Genomic DNA, 18,475 nt, shown 5'->3' with positions numbered 1-18,475 from the left:
AATTAAATATAACATAATAATTATTTTTAGAGGAATATTTAACTTTGTGAGTTAAACAGAGACATCAAACATGGCATCATTATTACCCTGAATAATAATATCACTAATATCACGCTTATCTATATAAAGTGCAGCCTAATCAATCAATTAAATTGCGCAATATTACGAGTTATACAAAATAAACCGTATAAAAACACAGCTGAAGTGACAAGCCCCGGACATTGTGCTGTGTTCGTTCTCGTAAAGCAATTGGTGGTCCCATGTAGAGTATTTTTTATATTTTCCGCTTAAATCAAATTAAAATAAATGTCAACTTAGGTAAACAACAGTCAAAAATTATTCATTTTTCATGACATATAAAATCCCCAACTATACCTTCCATCTTTCTCATATACTTACACCGGAAATAGCACAACACTAACAGGCGTGCATCCAGCGCGAGCGCGGTGTTGTAGTTACAAAAATGTCTTAAGAAAGGAATAGATTTATGAGCATATTACTTAACTTATTATATAAAGGGATTGATACCGATAATGACTAATTTAAAATGCATATAATTATGTTATTATCGGTATAAAAATCAGAAATTGCTTTTTTTCACGGCTGTTGGCGTTTATTCTACACTATTACATTTTATGGCAAGCATAAATAACTTTACCCATCAATTAAATTAGGTAATACATATTTTTGTCAATACAATTTAATTTTTTTACGATTTGGTAAGCTACAGCAAATTAATCAAACAAGATGTTGAATGCTTCACAAGTTTTAATAGAACGTGTCCTATTTCGGTATCGCGAGCTAGGAATAAGTAGGTGAGTTATAGCAAAAATGTTAACATACCCCTATTGTTTTGACAGAATTAATTTCGAGATCAAATCTCAAAGCAATAATTTGTAGGTACTCCGACTTCTAGTTATGAACCATAGCATAAACTGATTTTGCCTATCATCCAGTCCAATACAGCATCCTACAGTAAATTGAATGTATCTGCTATAGGTAGTTATACACTACAGTATAAAAATAGGTATGTATTCGTACGGTATTATTATAGGTACATATTTATAGATAGATACTATAGATAATACCTTCTGTATAGTGAGTGCTATACGTATGTATAGTAAATTGCTATTACCCTACCAAGTTAAAAAACACAGCAATTCTGAGTCTGCCCAACCGCGCTTGCAACCATCTTGCATTGGTAGGGTTTGTAGCTCTTCGTGCGAACCCCGACGACGAAATCATTCCATCCAGCCGTCGAAGCCGTGTTCTCGGGGGTTTGGGATTGTGATTTTGTATAAATCTTTAAGTTATGTGCCAACAATATTACAAAACAGAGGTAAGTTCCAATAGAAGCAAGTTTTTAGAAATAGTTCTTTATGTCGTCGTTGATCGGTCTGAGCATTTATGGCATCGCTTTCTCAGGCGTATGTTTGTTCTCCCTCCAACAAACGGGATGTCAGCGACATGTTTAATTTTCTGTCTCATTCCTTCTAGTAATATAACACCGTTGTGCTCGGTCGTGTCACGTAAGGTTTTTTGTATTTTTGCTTGATTATAGTGTGATTTTTGAGGAAGTTTTGTAATATTCATGTCAATCAAGTGTTTGTGAATGTGGAGTACTAATTTGTTACAAAAATATTAGCATTATTCGTATGATATGGGTCGTGCTAACTTTCACTCTAGATATAGATAGGTACCGTGGATGATATAGCATAGATAGATACATGTATACGACTGTAGATATTCAACATCGAGTCGTCGAGTCTCAAGGCCGAAACACACAAATATATAAGTATATAATATAAGAAAAGAATATTGGTTTTTATAGGAATGTGAAAATTGAAATGGGAATCGTGATACTTTAACGTTTTATTCTCAATAATTTCGGTGCGACCGTAAGTACTTGCGTCGTACTTCAACGTACCTATACATTTTGGAATGGCGTATTGTGAAACACCATCATGATTTTTGATCTTTAACGATTGCCTTTATCGTATTTTCGCCTAGCCAGTCTAAGTAATGTATTACATTGGTGTTGCTCTTCCTACAAATGCGTCTACTGTATCTACCTATGTTATGTATCTTTATGCGATGATCCACTTGATCTTTCTTTTTTAATCCTTGAGATAACCTCAAAATAATTATGTACTTATTGTTATGACCCACGTATTGATTTTTATTGATTGTTTATGCTAATAGCTGGGCCAATTAGATATGTGAAGTATGGATTCTTTGTCCCACAGATAATCTGAAACGTTACGAGCTGACTGCAAAGCTGCTCTGAAGGATCTGCCGAGCCCGCATTATCTGTGATATACAGCTCAGCCTCTCGTCCGTCCTAAAAGGTAAGCTTATCTATGTGCTCCAAACTGTATATTTTGCTAATTCCACATTGCACTAGCTAGTACAAATGAGACATGATAAATAGCAATCAAAATATCAGGGTAGAACAGAAAAATAAGACTTACCACCACCACAACTTGATAAAATTGTATGGATTTCATGTGTACATTGTGTATTACACATGAAATATGTTTTTCATCTGGGCTAGTCAGGAAATATAATTTTCACCTAGTATTATAATAATCATGGAACATATTTGGACAAGATCAAATAGCTTGTTTGGAGATTGTATGTTTTGTAAATCATTGAAAAATAAAAAATATATAGTCGGTCAATTTAGTCAGTGATGCAAAAGAATTTTTACCAAGAGAATTGGAATGTTTCTAATTAGCCTTTGTTTTCTATGCAGCAACTGAAATAGGATGCTAATTAGTTGTGACTTGCTTTTGAATCAAACTCCTTACAGTAGAATATTTAGCTTGTAAACCAACAGTTTTGCTTGTTCCTTCAATGCATAATAACTTGTCTAAGGTACAAGTTAGCTGTACGCTGATACAATGTTGTGTACTTTATAGGGCTGGGCCAATCGGGGCTAGGAGGCGAGTCCGCAGCAGCTTCCAGCGGTGATCTCACCTTGTCCTCTGCCATAGAGGCACTAAACACTGCTACCTGCTTTATTGACTGCATCACTACGAACCATTGTTACTTAGTCTATAATTGAAACAATATGCTATCTGTGAAAATAAGTATAATGTTAGGTGAAAACTGTAGAAAATTATTCTATTTATAATAATTGTCTGATGTCTAATGTTTCTGTAATATTATGTGTTCGACATCTAATTAAGGATAATTGTTACTCCAATATTAATACTGTTACCGAACCAATGCAATGTAATTACTCCACCTCGATGTTGGTGGTGAACACAAATAATTTTGGTGCTTTTAAGCGAGTCGAGAAGAATGAAAGTCATGAAGCTAGTGTAAAAATGGTAGATTTAAATATTTATAATGTAGAATTTGTTGATAGTGTCCAACAAAACCAAATGATTGGCGAAACGCCTAACTACTGCATTCCTTTAACGATTAACGCCATAACAGTCCAGGGTATCTCATACAGTGACCCATATTTCAGTAGCTTTAAATTAAACTATAAGATGGCGTTCGGAGCGCCGGAGCATATGAACAAGTCTGATTACGCTTTTAAATCCTCAGTTTGTATTATACGAGATGAGCCTTGCGATACGCAACTACTAAACGACAAGTCTGCTCATACTATGATATCCAAAACGAAAACTCGAATCATTACTAATGAAGACAAGTCTGTGAAGACATACCATGACAATAATGAATTGGAAGTTGGTTACGACAAACCCGCCAAAAAGACGGCTCTGCGAATGTTCGCGAACGGTGATCTCACCTACGACGCAATGTTGGAACTTACACGAAACGAGGATCGAATAATCAAGGATATGAACACACAAGACATAGACAGCTGGGGCGTGCCGCGGCGCCTGCGTCTGTGCGGAGGAGGCGAGAGCTCACTCAACGCTGCCACCGGCTGGGGCAGTCCGCCAGCCTCCAACAACGGTAAGTTACTTTTCAATGTCAATTTACTAACATCACAATTAGTTAGCTCTTGATCGACACTCGAATATTTGGCAGTAACGCACGCGGCCGAGATTAGACCTATATTTTAATCGGCGTCGGTGATAAGACAGTAAAAATAGATGTTTTTCTTTGCCAGCTGGGAATTGGGGCGGTAATTCCAGTGGCCAAACAAATAATGGGACAAACAATACTCAACAATGGAATAACACGGCTCAACGCCCGCCCACTTCTCAAGCAGACAGTAAGTTGTTTTAATATCGTCACTCTAATGATGAAGTCATCAAAATAAAATTTGCTTCTATTGTTGGCAAATGATAATTGCAGTGATTAGAAATTACGACTAACATTATGGATTTTCACATTTTGTGTAGGTGGTTATGGTTGGATTGTTTCTTGCAGTGAATAGCAACAAGGGGAATGGTAATCAAATGCCTCCAACCAGTGGCGCGTCTGCACAGAATTGGCAAAGTTCCCCGCCTAACATGCCAAATTCACAGCCTAACAACAATGGTGCACCAACAAGCAATGGTTAGTTAACAATAAATATAAATGCATTGCAAAATGTGTTTTATTGAAACTATGGAATTTCTTATCAATTTGTTCATAACTACTAGGTACGAACAACGCTGGTAATGGAAACAATGGCGGTACTAATCCACCCAACTCTACTCCAAATTCAAATGGGCCCACCTCGGCCAATGGGAACAATGGCAACAACGCCAATAGCACTTCCTCTGCTAAGATTGAGCAACTCAACTCAATGAGGGAAGCTTTGTTTAGTCAAGATGGCTGGGGAGGCGTAAGTGGCTGTTTTAATAACAATTGTCTTAATTTAAACCTTATTACACTATTCCTCATTTTGACTTTATTTTTTAGCAACATGTAAATCAAGATACTAATTGGGATGTACCTGGCTCGCCCGAGCCTGGGCCAGGAAAGGTAGAAAACCAGCCAGCTGGTGGGCCTCCAGCTTGGAAACCAAATATTAACAATGGTGCATTCCTTGGCACTGATCTATGGGAGGCTAACCTAAGAAATGGTGGACAGCCGCCGCCACAGCCCGCAGCTAAAACTCCGTGGGGCCATACGCCCACTACCAACATTGGTGGTACATGGGGTGAAGACGACGACGTTGCAGACTCTGCTAACGTATGGACTGGCCCACCGCCCCCTCAGCAATGGCCTGCAGGTCCTCCGCAACACGCACAGCAGTGGGGCGTGCCCAAGAAGGACGACTGGAATGCTTGGGGAGAACCTCACCGACCAGTCGATCCCCGTATTGATCCTCACCGGTCCAGTGATCCTCGTCAACAAAGCGCAGACCCGCGTCACGACCTGCGCGGAGGAATATCTGGCCGTCTTAACGGTGATATGTGGAGCCAACATCATCAACATACTGGTGGCCCGAACAAAATGATGCCTGGAGGTGTTAACCAGTGGGGCGCTCAAGGGCCCAAGGACCCAATCAAGGGATCTGGATGGGAAGAACCATCACCGCCGGCAGCAAGACGTGCACCCGGCGGCTTCGATGATGGTACGTCATTGTGGGCACAGCGTGGAATGGGCGGTATGGCAGCTCGCGGACCACAAGGCCCGCCCGGCCCCCAGCGTATGCCCCCGACGCCTACCAAACCAGACGCCGTATGGGGAGCTCATGGTCAACGCAATGGTTCCTGGGAAGAACCACATACTCCCGCTTGGCCCGACCGCGATGCCCCAGCTTGGCCCGATGCATCCGGACCGGCCCTGTGGCCCGTGCCTAAACCCAAACCTGCTGGACCTGGAACAGCTTGGCCGGATGATATTGGCGAATGGGGAGGACCGAAACCACCACAAGGTGGCCCACTTGGTAAGCAGCTACCTAAGGAGATGGTCTGGAACAGTAAGCAGTTCAGGTAAGCACAAGTCAACTTCGATTGTAAAAATCGTATTAAGTCATTAGGTTAGCATTATTTTAACATATTTATTTTCCCCACATAGGTTCCTCGTTGAGATGGGTTTCAAGAAGGAGGAAGCAGAGGCAGCCCTGCGTAGCCGCGACATGAACGCGGAGGAGGCGTTGGAGATGCTGGCCAGCGCTCGCGGTGACGGGTGGCGACGCGACGATCACTTCGGCGGCCACCACGGCGGCCCCTTCCAGCCGCCGCCCTCCGTGCCAGCGGTCTCTCCCGCCGTCGTGCAGAAGATACTCAACCAACCGCCGCCCCCAACGCAGCAACACCACCAGTCTTACAACCCCAACAGGTACGCTAGGATATACTTCTAAGGAACCCATATTTTTGATGTACCTATCTCACTTATTTTTCCTCCCTCCTGCACTTGCCCAGAGGTGACCTTTATGTGAAGGTCAAAGTCAATATGATGATTACGAGAAAACATAAACATTGTTGAGGAAAATGTTTACAGTGAACATTTCTCTCTAGTCATAGTGTTTACAAATAAAAATTACATAAGAATGTAACTTGTATTTGTAAACAATGAGTCATAAACTGCCACAAATAAACTTTAGTTGTAACATAATCTGAAATTGTAGCGGTACGGGCAACGGCGGACAGCCGAGCGCGGCGCAACTGCGCATGCTCGTGCAACAGATACAAATGGCGGTGTCTGCTGGGTACCTCAACCATCAGATATTGAACCAACCCCTGGCTCCGCAAACCCTCGTGCTCTTGAACCAACTGCTGCAACAGGTACCTTAACACATAAATATCATAATTTACCACATATTAATCATCACTCTTTGTTAAATGTTGATTTTACAATGTGTTGTTCACTTGCAGATCAAGGTACTGCAACAGTTGTTGCAACAGAACTCTCTTGCGATGACCAAAGGTCACTCCTCTCTTGCGCTGCAGTACTCTGTACAAATCACTAAAGCCAAGCAGCAGATTACTGCTCTACAAGTAAGTTGAATAATTTAACTTCAAATATTTTGTTGCATGATTTTATCTTAGAACATCTTTGTGAATGTTGTTTCTGTTTATTCTTAGAACCAGATAACAGCGCAGCAGACTCTGTATATGAAGCAGCAGGCTGGCAGCTCAGACTTGTTCAAGCAGGGCCATGACCCCATAGCTCAGTTGCAGAACAACTTCAGTGACATGTCTATACCTAAGGATACTCAAGGGGTATGTATTAATCAAAATTACATAATATATTATTAACTTTAAATAAAAAAATATAAAAGAAACTTTCCCTTGTCTTTTACTCTTTTTGTTACATGAAATTTATGCAACATTGTGCTAATATATTTTTTTATATTTAGGGTTACGGCGGCAGCAGCGGTAACCAGCAATCCCGCCTGAACCAATGGAAGCTGCCTTCTCTGGACAAGGATGGAGAAGGTTCCGAGTTCAGCCGTGCGCCCGGAACTGCTAAGTCTACCACAAGCCCACAGCTCAACCAACTTGGCCTGCAACCTGACTCGTATGTATATTTTAACTAGATAGGCTATTTTATTTATCAGTAATGACTCTTCCAGAACTTTAAAATCTATTTCAGTGCAGATATCAAGCAAAATGCTCTTGACATCATAGTAATGTCAAATGAATTTTTAGTGATATGCATTGTTTCAGTGACATTTGTGCAACTTTGACTTTTTTATGTATATTTATAATCTTGATATTGTCGTAGCACTTGGGGGGTGGGGCGCGGCTCCGAAGGTTGGGGCGACAGCGGGGCTGACGTAGCTGATGGCAAGGACGCCTGGCCCTCACACCCTTCGCACCAGCCTGTATATGATCTGGTGCCTGAGTTCGAACCTGGCAAGCCCTGGAAGGTTAGTTTTATATCATCAGGTTTATTAGAAACTTGGTTACTTTGTTGAAGAAAACAATCTAAGGGTAATAATAATGAGATCATAAATGGGAGATAAAAGAGATTTTGGTCTAATCTACGAGTTGACGTACCTCAGGTCGCTGACGAGCAATAGCGTTACTGATGCGCAACGTTCCGTTCTGCGGTTACCTGTCTGCCCACCGTGGAGAATAAGGTCATAGTAACACATTTTTTCGGTCAGCCTTCCTACTAGCGCGTCAAACTTACTTTTAGTGGTTATTGGCCGAACTGAGCGGCTAAATACATGAGTAGGAATTGAAATCGAGGAAATTTTGTGAACGAAAATAACAACAGCAGCTGTGTGAAAAAGCACGTTGATACAATCCTTATTTTGCTATAGGGCAACCAAATGAAGAACGTGGAAGACGACCCGGCCATGACCCCCGGGTCCGTGGTGCGGTCGCCACTGTCGCTGGCGGTGATCAAGGACGCCGACATGCTGGGCGGCAAGACGTCCCCGCCGGGCGGCGAGCGCTCGCTGTCGTCGTCCACGTGGTCGTACGCGCCGCCCGGCGGCGCCGGCGGTGGCGCCGCGCTCAAGGCGGACGCGTGGGGCGCCAAGCCGCGGCCCGCGCCGCCCGGCCTCAACAAGGCCTGGCCGCAGCACCACAGCGCCGCGCCTCCGCGCGCCGTCTCCTGGCAGGCCTCCACTTGGCTGCTGCTCAAGAACCTCACTGCTCAGGTACACGAAGCATCACATTGTAGTTAATAGTACTAGTAAATAATATTATATCATGCTATCTTACAAACATTGGGTGAAATACATTATCGAAGAAAATAATTTACAAAGATGACATCAATACAGTCTATCTCTATTGTATTAAATTCTAAATTGAAATGTATCCAACAGATTGACGGGTCCACCCTGAAGACGCTCTGCGTCCAGCATGGCCCGCTCCAGAACTTCCACCTGTACTTGAACCAGGGTCTCGCCCTCGCCCGCTACTCGACGCGCGAGGAGGCTGCTAAGGTTAGTGCATATTAAGATTAACAATGTTATCGTATTCGTGGTATGTGTGCGTTGTATGTGACGAGCGGGTGTCGTGTGTGCAGGCCCAGATGGCCCTAAACAACTGCGTGCTGAGCAACACGACCATCTTCGCGGAGTCGCCGGCCGAGTCGGAGGTGCAGATGATCCTGCAGCACCTGGGCTCGGGCGGCGGCGGCGCGTGGCGCGGCGGGCAGAAGGACGGCTGGGGCGGGTTCGCGGCGCTGTGGCCCGACTCGCACGACCAGCGCGCGACGCCCTCGTCGCTCAACTCGTTCCTGCCTCCCGACCTGCTCGGCGGAGAGTCCATCTAAGGCGCTGTCCACATCTGTACAGATGCATTTGTCCGTGTCGATCGGGTTTCGCTCCTAACTTCGTTTCGGTCGCGGTCGCTCGGAAATGTCGCCTCGGTCATTCCTGAGGTGCAAATTTTTTATGGTTAGCGTAAAATCTTCGATTTGGATAGTATAAATAGTATTTATCGATCGGCCGGCATGTCGCTCGATCGTCGACGACGCGAGTTTAGGATCGAAGCCTTAGGTGTCTAGTTGTAATTACGCTTTACCGTCCCCCGTACGGGGATCGACTAATTTTATTCGCCTAGTCAGATGATGTCGAACGCGTCACGTGGCGTCGGAGTACGCGGCGCGACGCGGTCGCGGTAGCCAACTGTCCACATACTATATTATCTTACTGTGTTTTAAGTGTTCATGTAGAATATTTAGTGTATATAAGAATTATACATATACAATGGCAAATGAAACTGTATCGAGGTTAGATAGGACGAGTCCGGTCGCGGCGGGCGCGGGCCGCAGCCGCGGTCAGACCGCGCGGCCCGCTCCTGCAAATCTACCAAATAACCGTAGGTATCAGATAGCGTAGTGCGTCGCGGGCTACCTCAGTCACACGTCCCGTGGCCTTATTTTATAGCGTATATTTATTTTGTTGTGCTCGAGGGCTGTTGCTGTTTCGCCCGTCGAGCTGTTGCGTTCCGAGTTTCTTTCGTGTTCGTTTTTATTTTCTCGTTTTATCTGTACTTGTCGTATTTTAATTATTTATTTCTGTTTTGAATTCTCACTCGCATAGAGCCCTCGTTTTCCAGTAGTGATATTTTATTCAGCAATAAACGTGTAAGTGCATTTCGCCCACTAACAAAACTTTTACGATTAGTTGTAATTTTTATAAAGGTAACAAAATTTGAAATTATGAGATTTGAAGTGCATTCTTGTAGCGGTAATTCCTTTTAAGCCGTATAGTCTGATGCAAACGAGTATAGTTATATGCTAGGAGCTCGCGGCCGCTCGGGCGGCGACGCAAGTACAAGTGGGGCGCGCTCCCTTGCAATCCAGTAATCCTGTGATGTAAAGTATCTTGCCTAATGTAAGGATAATCTATTTTGTTGGAGAGTATCATAGTAGCGCGAGTCGCCGGCGGTCGGCCTCCGCCGAAGCTGACGTTTCCCCAAATTTTTTCCAGTATTTGTGATTGAAGTGCCACTTTATGTTTAATATAATGAGACGATTATCTAGATTATACGATTAACGTAAGGGTAACCTAATATAATAAATTGAAAATTGTTTTATCATTTTATATTACACATACATTTGTGAGAAATGTTATTAAAGTACTATAATTGAACAGTAATTAAATATTACACTTTTGTGTATAGGTAAGAATAAAGTTCTAACTTAAATTTAGCCATATCAATATCTATTTAAATAAAAGATTTGTGGTATTTTCTATAGGCTCAATTTGAACGTTATTCAAAGTGACATATGCTTTAGATATTCTGTTAATAATATACTTGTAGTCGTAGGTTTGTCGGTATTACATAACTGTAGGTGTAAGTTTACATTTTAAGTCCTATCGTAGAGTTCAATAAGCATACAACTGATATTTAACGGCAACGATTGCACGTGTAAGTTAAAGTTCGTTATCATAAAGTTTATTTACACTTTTATTTACTTTTTAATTTATTGATGGTGTGCCACAGAGATACTCTGCCAAAATATAAAATTACCAATAATTAGGGGATCAGCGTAGCAGAGCGCTAGGGCTCGGGTCGCGGCCGGCCCCAGCGCTCGCTACCGCGCCGGCCCGCGCCGCGCCGCCCCACTTATAATAATGTAAATTGTATCTGTATTTCGAACATCTTCCAGTGTTTTTATGATAAAACGATTTTAGCCTTAAGTTAGTTTTAAGCGATTCGCTGTACCTTGTCGAGCCTCTGGTTCGCGTACTCTTCACAAATTAATTAAGTTAGGTGAACGCGATTTTGGACGTGTAAGTGCGTTTGAACTCTGTTCGCTTCGGACCTGTAGTAGTCTAGAGTTAAATGTTTCGATGTGTGATGTGTTCATTTAGAAACAATATTAGCATTTGTCATTACTACCGTATTATCTTACTATAGGGACCGACGGCAGTTTTGCGTTTTCATCATTGCATATTCTTCGTTGCCTTTCGCGATTTGTATCAGATACAGATTAATTTGAAAGCGGAGCTCCGGTCCGTGCGGACGGACGGGGCAGCGGCCGCCGCGCGTCTCAGCACACCGCGTCGTCGATACGAAGGCACGGCTATGCTATGCAGCCCAACTGTTTGATTCGCCTTCCAAGGGGCCATAATCGAGATTGTCACGGAGTTTAATGTTAGGTGCCAAAGAGTGATTATCAAAGATGTCCGGAACAACTGATTGCATTTCTCTGCTTGATAAAGATTCTTCCAAAATTTGAAATTATATTCGCGGTACGGGTTAATGATCTGATGTTCCTATAACATTTCGTGTTACGTCTATTCAACAATAGTGCACGTATAAAACAGACAAATGTCAATTCTATGTATTGTTAAAGCTCAATTTAAGTGATGAGGGTGTTTCTTTTACCGATTGATAGAATAAATAAAGAGTATAGGTATTATTTTTAACTGATATTGTTCTGTCCAATTCTACACCAATATTCGATAACGCCTAAATCTCAGTTGTCTACTCTGGTGCAAATTTAAATTTTAATGATACAGCAATAAATGTCATATTTAATTTTTTATAAACTTTTTTCCATTTTAAGGTTAGACAAGCCGATCAAACGGAGAGTATAATAAACCAGTGCCCTTTAGAATACGTCATCCATAGATAAGACGAAAGAAGTTTATGCCTTGAAATTTTTTAGTCAGTTAAAGTTATCAGTACTTAATAATGGATATACATATTGTAAAGTGGACGTATTTTAAATGTGTAGACGTGTCGGTAGCAGTATATAGTGGTGTTAGAGGTGTATCGGTAGAGGTGTATCGCAAGGTTGTGAGTAGCGGCATCGCGCCGCGCTAACTGAATCTCCTCTCGGTTCAATGACTGCATCATTATTTCCTGCACACAATTATTGCGCCATGTGCAATTTAGTCTGTGTTATTATTATGTTGTTGTGTATTTATATGATACATCTATACTGTAATATGTATATATTGTGGAATTTTATTCGTAAAAATTTAATACGCTTCACGCTTCTCTTTTAATAACATTTTTCGTGATTTGTTTCTGTTATTAGAATAAATTTACGTACCTACAAGTAATTATAATAACGATCATAGATGTAAATATAAGTAAAATAATGAAAAAATAAAAAAACTTAAAAAAAAAGAAAAAAAATATAAAGAAAAGCAATTAAAAGAAACCAATGATTGTGCCTCAATGAACTGTGGTACGTTACCGTAACAGATGGCAGGTGTAATCGTTTCCTTCAAAAATGTATTATAATGAATTGTGCGCCTAGGCACCGCTCTGTGACTAGCTGTAGACAATATAAGGCTGCGAGCAGCGGGGCCCGCGCCCACGCCTTGTGTAATCATTAATGAGCTTAGCTATGTTTTACTTTTATTATAATAAGTGTTATTTCATCAATCAACATTTTATATATATACCTACGTATATGTAAATATTTTTATCTATTTATTTTTTGGTTTTCATGAAGTTTACCCGAATTTAACGCGTAACCTTAAAATTGTTGGTTATTTTGGAGTGAGATCGCGCGGTGTCGCGTGTTTCTAACGATCGCATCTATTCCATAACACTTGAATGCCAAAGTCGATGTCTGTAAGCCATTGGACGACCGCTTGTGTTTTTTACATAAATTGCGTGGATCTCTGACATCACAACAAACTATTGATCGTACAAATAGGAGCCATTAATACTGACAGCCGACACTTAGGTCGCTGTCGCCTATCCAAGCTGCTCTGGTGTTTTAGCTCAACTATTCAAGTAGTTTGCTCATATTGTTATTAATTTTAATTTTTTATTATCTTAATTATTAAACTTTCCTTAGTGCGGAATAAAATTCTAAAGTTATTTTGTAATCTCCAAATTAGCTTTTAATGTAACTGGACCATAGCTGATAACTGCAGTGTGTATGGCGTAGGACTCATGCCGCCTAAACTGCGCGTAATGCGTTTGTAATTTATTTTATAGCTTTCCTTCGCTTGTCACTCTACCGTCCCTGTGGCCTCGTTGAGTCTAAGTATAATATTAAATCGGTAGCTTTATTAGTTTAGCATCAAATCAAACTCGTATTTGTAAAGATACGTATATCAGTTAGTACGTTTAACCGGCCCTTTAGTAGCTAACGCTTAGGAAGGCAATAAATATTGCAGGGAGTATTGAGCAGCGCGGTTCAAGGGCGCCGGGGTCGGTGGCGTGACAACTGTTCGGCTTATTTGTTGCTCGACAGCAGTCGCGACAACCCATTGTCAGGCGCCACTCTCTCGTTCAACTGTGTACTCACATTAGGGACCAAATATCTATGAATATTATGCAGTTTCATTTTCCGCTGACTTACTACACTCATAAATAAGCTGAACGTTGCATACTAAAAGACATTCTCATTTTTCCATTGTTAATAATGCGTTTGCCGTCGCATATAACCGACGAAGTTACTTATACGACATAATTGTACCTAGTGATAGTGCGTACGATATTCAGAAGGGCCTTTTAATTTAAATAAGGTTAAAGTTTTGCTTGTTGTCTTTATTTATATATATTTTTGTACGTTACGGCGTTGACGTCCTAATACAATAGAGAACACATTAGGTGATATCTACAAAGAAACTAGTCTTCCTTATTTACGAGGGATCGTGTTGAGATGGCGGGACGCGTGACGTCGACACAAGAGGCAATCATTCCTCTAGTCTTGTTATGTGGTGCGAATAAGTGAATACCAAATATTAAATAACGAAGGCTTTGACGTTAGGTGTAGAGGTAACGATAGGTCGGCCCGAGCAGCTTGGACCCTGTCAAACTTTACAAGGGAATGGTTGGGTAGTATTATTATAATGCATTTATTTCTCTTTTTTCATAGTCACTCAATCATATATTTAATTAATTGAGCTAATGCCTAAAATTGGAATATCAGAGTTTATTTAGGATGTTCATATTTTACATTTTAGTGTTTAAATATCTAAAATTTACCTTAATTATAGTGAATGGATTTTTGTATTATTGGAATATATAGCTGTAAGACAAAGGGTGTTCTTGATAAAACACAAACAACTGATTATAAACAAAATAAAAAAAAATGTACTGAGTGACTTTACGTGTAAACAGAGGGCCATTGATTAAAATGTTGAACTAAGCTAAATTCTCTATGTGGTAATTTAACTAAATGTGATTGCTGAGAATATTTTAACTGCTATGATGTATAGTTGTAATAGAGCAGTAAGTCGCCATTTATCTGTTAGCTCTGCGAGCACACACGGACATGCACTCCGGAGCCCGGCCCGGCCGCACTGGCGGAAGTTTCACTGAGTTGCATTTGATTGGAGCACCACCTAGCGTTATGTATATATGTATGTGTATCAAGGCCAACCCCCCACCAACAGTTAATTGATGCAGTAGACTCCAGACTGCTGCTCGCTAACTACACAACACACTGCTTCTCTAGTCTCTCTCGCATTCATGAATCGCACGGAGCGACGTGCGAGTGATTATAATCGAGCATAATTTAACGATCATATCCTATATGAAACTAGTTTATATTCGTATTATTCTTTCATTAGATCTCTGTTGTACCTGTGTGAAATTGTTTATATTCAATGTTCATTTGTACTGTAAGAGAAGTGTACCGGTCTCGACGACACCGTGCTTGACATATACGTAATCGCGTAGTTCGAACGACCAAATTCGTTAATGTTCCACTAAAGTACTAATAACCTCTCAATATTTAGATATTTCTATTGGCGTCAAAAATCAATACTCTGCGGTCTTAAATTAGTCACTTTTGTACCTTGATTGTACTTGTACTTGAATAATATCCTATGTAAGTGAGGAACGACTAATCCAATTCTGAAATATACTTAATTTAAATTTTGACAGACTGATATCTGTGATTAAGAAAATATTTTTAATATTGTCCAGTGAGTCGGATGAGAATATTTATTTTATTAGAGGTCTCCTACTGCCAGCGGCACATGTTATGTGACGAGACATAATATTTAACTGCTTCGTATATTTTTTTACTTTAGTGATGTATCGAGCTGGAATACATTTGGAAGACCATTTACGAGTGGACTACTACCGTTGTCGGTTTATGTTGTACAAAACGAACAAGCTTAATTAGTAATTAAAAAGCCCACCATGTAAACATGTACTGTACCGATCCCAATGAAGAAATGATTTACAAACTAAGTTAATGTAGCACTCAGTATCATGACATCACCGCCGCCACCCAGCGGAGACTGATCACAAGAAATTATTTCCAGTACCACCGATGTCATCTGAAATATGTTTCCTTAAAATAATTGATCTTTGAACGTTGCATATCGTCTACATTTCTAATTCGAATTATTTTGTTGTATTCATATCCGTGATTTCCGTGATGTGCGTTAAGTTTGATAATTGTAAATCCTTAAGTTATCATAATAATGAATACTAAATTGATTGCCTTTAGTATTGTAGTGAGTGACATCTCTTTAAAATAATGAACGATTGGCGTTGTTTTATAATAAAAAATAATATTTTTCGGTACCACCTTTGAGTTAAAGTACAATGTAGTTATATAAAGCATGTTTCAGCGACGTATTTCATTATAACAATATCAACATAACTAATTGATAAGTTTAGCGTAGACTTAGGCTGTCTCGTCTCACGTTACACCAATATTATTAATAATTAATTCTCCTTGGTATTTGTATTGGAACACTTAAGAAAATAAGCAGATACTAAATTATAACATAATTATATCAATAGGCTAAATATATTTAAAAAACTAAAAGATTTTTCTGTGCAAATCTCTGTGATGGGAAAATTTATTCTAAAGATCTAGTATTAACTGAAAGTGACACGAGGGTCGTACTATGAAGCATTTTCCTTGCGTTTGCAGGAGATAATAATGTACGCTAAACTCATAAGCACATCTTTGACGAACGCACGGAATATTAGTCTGTATTGCATTTCATGCTAGGGCCCGAGTTTCATGGTGACTTTAAAAGTTGAACTTTTCAGTCTTTTCGCGCAAAGGGTTGTGTATTATTTTTTATGTAGTACAAAATGTGTTCGCAATTTGATTGCTGCTGTAGTGTTCCTTATGTTCTTCAAATTAATATGTTGGGTATTTATTTGAAACTTTGTATTCTCAATGTCTAAAGTATAATGTGTAATACTATAATTATGGTCGTAATAATTATGAGGCATGCGTAAGAAAATTTCACGTAGTAAGTTTATGAACGGCTGCCTTAATAGTAATATGAATTTGTATCGATCTGTACACCATCCTCTACGTATGTTCCGTCGACGATTCGCTGCGCCGAGTCGTTTGTGTTCCGTCACGTACCAAATAATAGCGTAGCGGGAGCCCGGGGCGAGCGGCACACCGCCTCTGCCACGCTTGTACTACACCTTTTACGTGTTCTAGATCTATTTTTGCAAGTGCCGTGTTTTTAGACATAGGCGTCTCCATTTATACAAGGTGTAGTCGGTAGCGCGGACAGCGGTGGGCCCGCGTCGTCCGAGGCGCCATCGGCAGCGGTTCTTGTTCTTTGTATCTGTATTACCTCATTCAATAACCTCACATAGTATGTCCTATATCAAACTATTTATATATCGACTCCCAGTACTTATCAAACGCACTGCACTGTTATTTGGTACACAATTTTATCAATTTCTTTAAGTTAATTTAAGGGTTTATCATGAATTTTATCAGTGTATCAAATAGTCGATATATTTTACTGTTATTTTTCTGATACTACCTTAAAGCAATGTATATTAACAAACAAAGCAGGAGAACAATAATTATTATGTAAGTGTAACAGTTAGTGAATTTAAGTGTGCTATTTTCCATTCCAGAACTCAACGATATCATTGTTCTTGTAATACTTATGTTCGGGTTTAAAAATGTTATTATTGTATTTAAACTAAACCTTATGTGATTGAAATGCAATGTTTAGAAGTATTTTTATTCTTTATTTTTTACCATTAATTAATAATAGTTAGTAGAGATCTATTTGAGAGTCTAATGTATCAATTATTTGTAAAGTTGGCTGTAACTAATTAGAAGTTACAATAAGTAGACATATTTTAATATAAACATTTGGAGCAAATTTTATGTAGATGACAAATAGTTGTTTTGATCATTATGTGAAATGTTGTCTCGTATTGTTAGCGCAATGTGTACGCACAACGGTGAGGCGGGTCGGGCGGCGCGCGGCGTCGCGTCGCGAGGCAGGACAGTCCGCGCGTCGCCCCTCCACCGGTGGACCCTCGACACTCACTGCACAGCACTGCTAGACTAATTCAGTTATTGCGTAAGGATATTTTTCTTACATTTCGATAAGAGTAATGTTTATAGAATAGGCAATAAATAATGTTTAACAAAAAGTCCCTATATAATCGAACTGACGACAGAAACGCATGTTATATTTGTGGCCTCTTTATGAAGTAAGATCTAAGTTACATGTTAAAAGAAAATTAATTTTGCTATGCACATAAATGATACTCAATTAATTGCCAAAAAGTAATATATATTCATAGTTCAACAATATTTCTTTTGGGCATATTTACTTTGAATTTATGCAAAACTTAGATTATGAGTAAGTAGGTTGTAGACTATATGTAGAGTGAACGCATATTATATTATTATAATATATCTATATATATTTAAAGTAAGCTGAATTTGAGAGGTATCAATTTCTTGTATTGTTCGTAAGTTTAGATAATAAATGGGTTTAGCCATACTTCGGCTGGTTTGATATGTATGTTATCTGATTAATTGTAAAAAAAAAATAAAAAAATCATTAAAATGTTGTGTTTTATTTATCTCCAACTTATTTACCTGTTGGATAGAATTTTGTTTTAGAGTTCATAGATGGTGGACCATGCGAAGTGGCTATACGTAATTAAGCCATCACTAAAGAAATTAAAGTAAAAGAACATAATTTTCACCAAACTGAAGACGGAAAATATATAAAAGGAGCTATCCTATTTCATAATAAATTAATTAATCCTACGGAATGGTATAATTTTTGGTGTGCGTTCGCGCAGCGGAATGTTGTTGAATTTAAAGATTTTAATTATGCAGATAATTAGTGTATGACGTCCTATAATTGTGTATGGTAAATAAAAATTTGTGTATGCAGCCATTGTGGAGAAATTCACCAAAAACATTCCGCTGGGCGAACGTTGGCAAACGTTGTCCTGGCGGAACTTTTTTTAATCCATAG

General features: G+C 39.8%; 1 protein-coding gene across 10 annotated transcripts; it reads left to right on the top strand.

Annotated features, from left to right (window-relative positions):
• Positions 1-663: 663 nt before the first annotated feature.
• Positions 664-18,055, top strand: LOC124633409 (protein Gawky). 10 transcript variants are annotated; one of them, XM_047168613.1, is made up of 16 exons: positions 664-815; positions 2,247-2,348; positions 2,922-3,933; positions 4,091-4,195; positions 4,354-4,482; positions 4,569-4,753; positions 4,831-5,849; positions 5,935-6,198; positions 6,488-6,644; positions 6,735-6,857; positions 6,945-7,082; positions 7,220-7,380; positions 7,588-7,732; positions 8,132-8,473; positions 8,642-8,761; positions 8,845-18,055. In XM_047168613.1, exons 3-16 carry the CDS (start codon positions 3,147-3,149, stop codon positions 9,091-9,093), a joined length of 3,924 nt encoding a protein of 1,307 aa, XP_047024569.1. In that variant the 5' UTR covers positions 664-815; positions 2,247-2,348; positions 2,922-3,146; the 3' UTR covers positions 9,094-18,055. The 10 variants fall into 10 exon arrangements, with proteins under 10 accessions (XP_047024569.1, XP_047024574.1, XP_047024567.1 ...); XM_047168618.1 differs by lacking the exon at positions 664-815 and adding an exon at positions 1,194-1,339 and having other exon boundaries at positions 3,559-3,933; XM_047168611.1 differs by lacking the exon at positions 664-815 and adding an exon at positions 1,194-1,339.
• The last annotated feature ends 420 nt before the right edge of the window (positions 18,056-18,475 follow it).

Source organism: Helicoverpa zea, chromosome 9 (genome assembly GCF_022581195.2).
Source record: "Helicoverpa zea isolate HzStark_Cry1AcR chromosome 9, ilHelZeax1.1, whole genome shotgun sequence".
Taxonomy (NCBI): domain Eukaryota; kingdom Metazoa; phylum Arthropoda; class Insecta; order Lepidoptera; family Noctuidae; genus Helicoverpa; species Helicoverpa zea.
The sequence above is the reverse complement of the archived record's forward strand: the minus strand, read 5'-3'. Positions and strand labels throughout refer to the sequence as shown.